At 62.7% G+C, this 796-nt stretch overlaps 1 protein-coding gene across 1 annotated transcript in view; it reads left to right on the top strand.

The window, feature by feature from the left end:
* The window catches only part of LOC119586950 (probable dual specificity protein kinase madd-3), a gene marked incomplete in the record, with an annotated part of 25,662 nt that continues 24,866 nt past the window's right edge, over positions 1-796 (top strand). Inside the window, 1 exon segment of the mRNA XM_037935683.1 lies at positions 1-796. Within this exon segment, the coding sequence (XP_037791611.1) occupies positions 411-796 (386 nt within the window).

The raw sequence follows: 796 nt of genomic DNA, 5'->3' as shown, positions 1-796 counted from the left end.
GCGCCCGAGGTATTTTTATCCCGTGGGCTTCGTGTGCCGCTGCGTGCCCACTGCTCCGGTCTGCTTCAGTTACACTCCGCTCACCCACTTACCTGCTCCACTCTCGTCTGCTCTCTGGCTTCCTGAGCTGCTGCTGGAAATCCTCATCTGCGTAGAGCGCGAGGCCTTTGGACATCGGGCGAGGCGCTGTCCGACGCGACTAAGCAGTGCTGTGCCGTGCCGTGTCCTCGCGTGTTCAGGTGTACGAAAACGTATGATAAGGCGCTGCTTTTGACAGACAAAAGGCCCAGTTGGACAGGACCCAGCCCCGTGTCAGGAGGGCCGCTGTAAATGGGAGTGTAGGTGACGTGTGCTATGCGCGCTTAGGGCTGCGGGCGTGGAGGGGGTGGGCGTGCGGAGCAAGGGGCAGTATGAGCGGGCGCAGCCGTCAGCAGTACGGCCGGAGCGCCACGACCTCGTACACGAACATCCTCGGGGATTCCGGCGGTGACATCCTAAACCGCTGTTCGAACCTGCTCAATAAGTTCGCGTCGCGCGTGCGAGCCGCGTCGCAGTCGGGGGATGACCGCGTGCCCCTCCACGACGCCAGCAACAGCCTCGGCGGCGGCAGCCACTCCTCCAGCAAGAGCTCTTACTCGCAGTACCCCATGTTGCTCAAGTACAACAAGTACGACGACTCGCCGCGTTACGCCGACTACAAATCCTCGTCGGCGCTCGTGGCCGAAATGAAATCACGACCCTCGCACGACGTGGCGACCTCCCGCTACAAGCCCGGCCAGGGCAGTTCGGTGCTGCA

This window comes from Penaeus monodon, chromosome 22, assembly GCF_015228065.2.
Source record: "Penaeus monodon isolate SGIC_2016 chromosome 22, NSTDA_Pmon_1, whole genome shotgun sequence".
Lineage (NCBI taxonomy): Eukaryota > Metazoa > Arthropoda > Malacostraca > Decapoda > Penaeidae > Penaeus > Penaeus monodon.
Note: the sequence above shows the minus strand (reverse complement) of the source record. Positions and strands in the feature narration are given on the sequence as shown.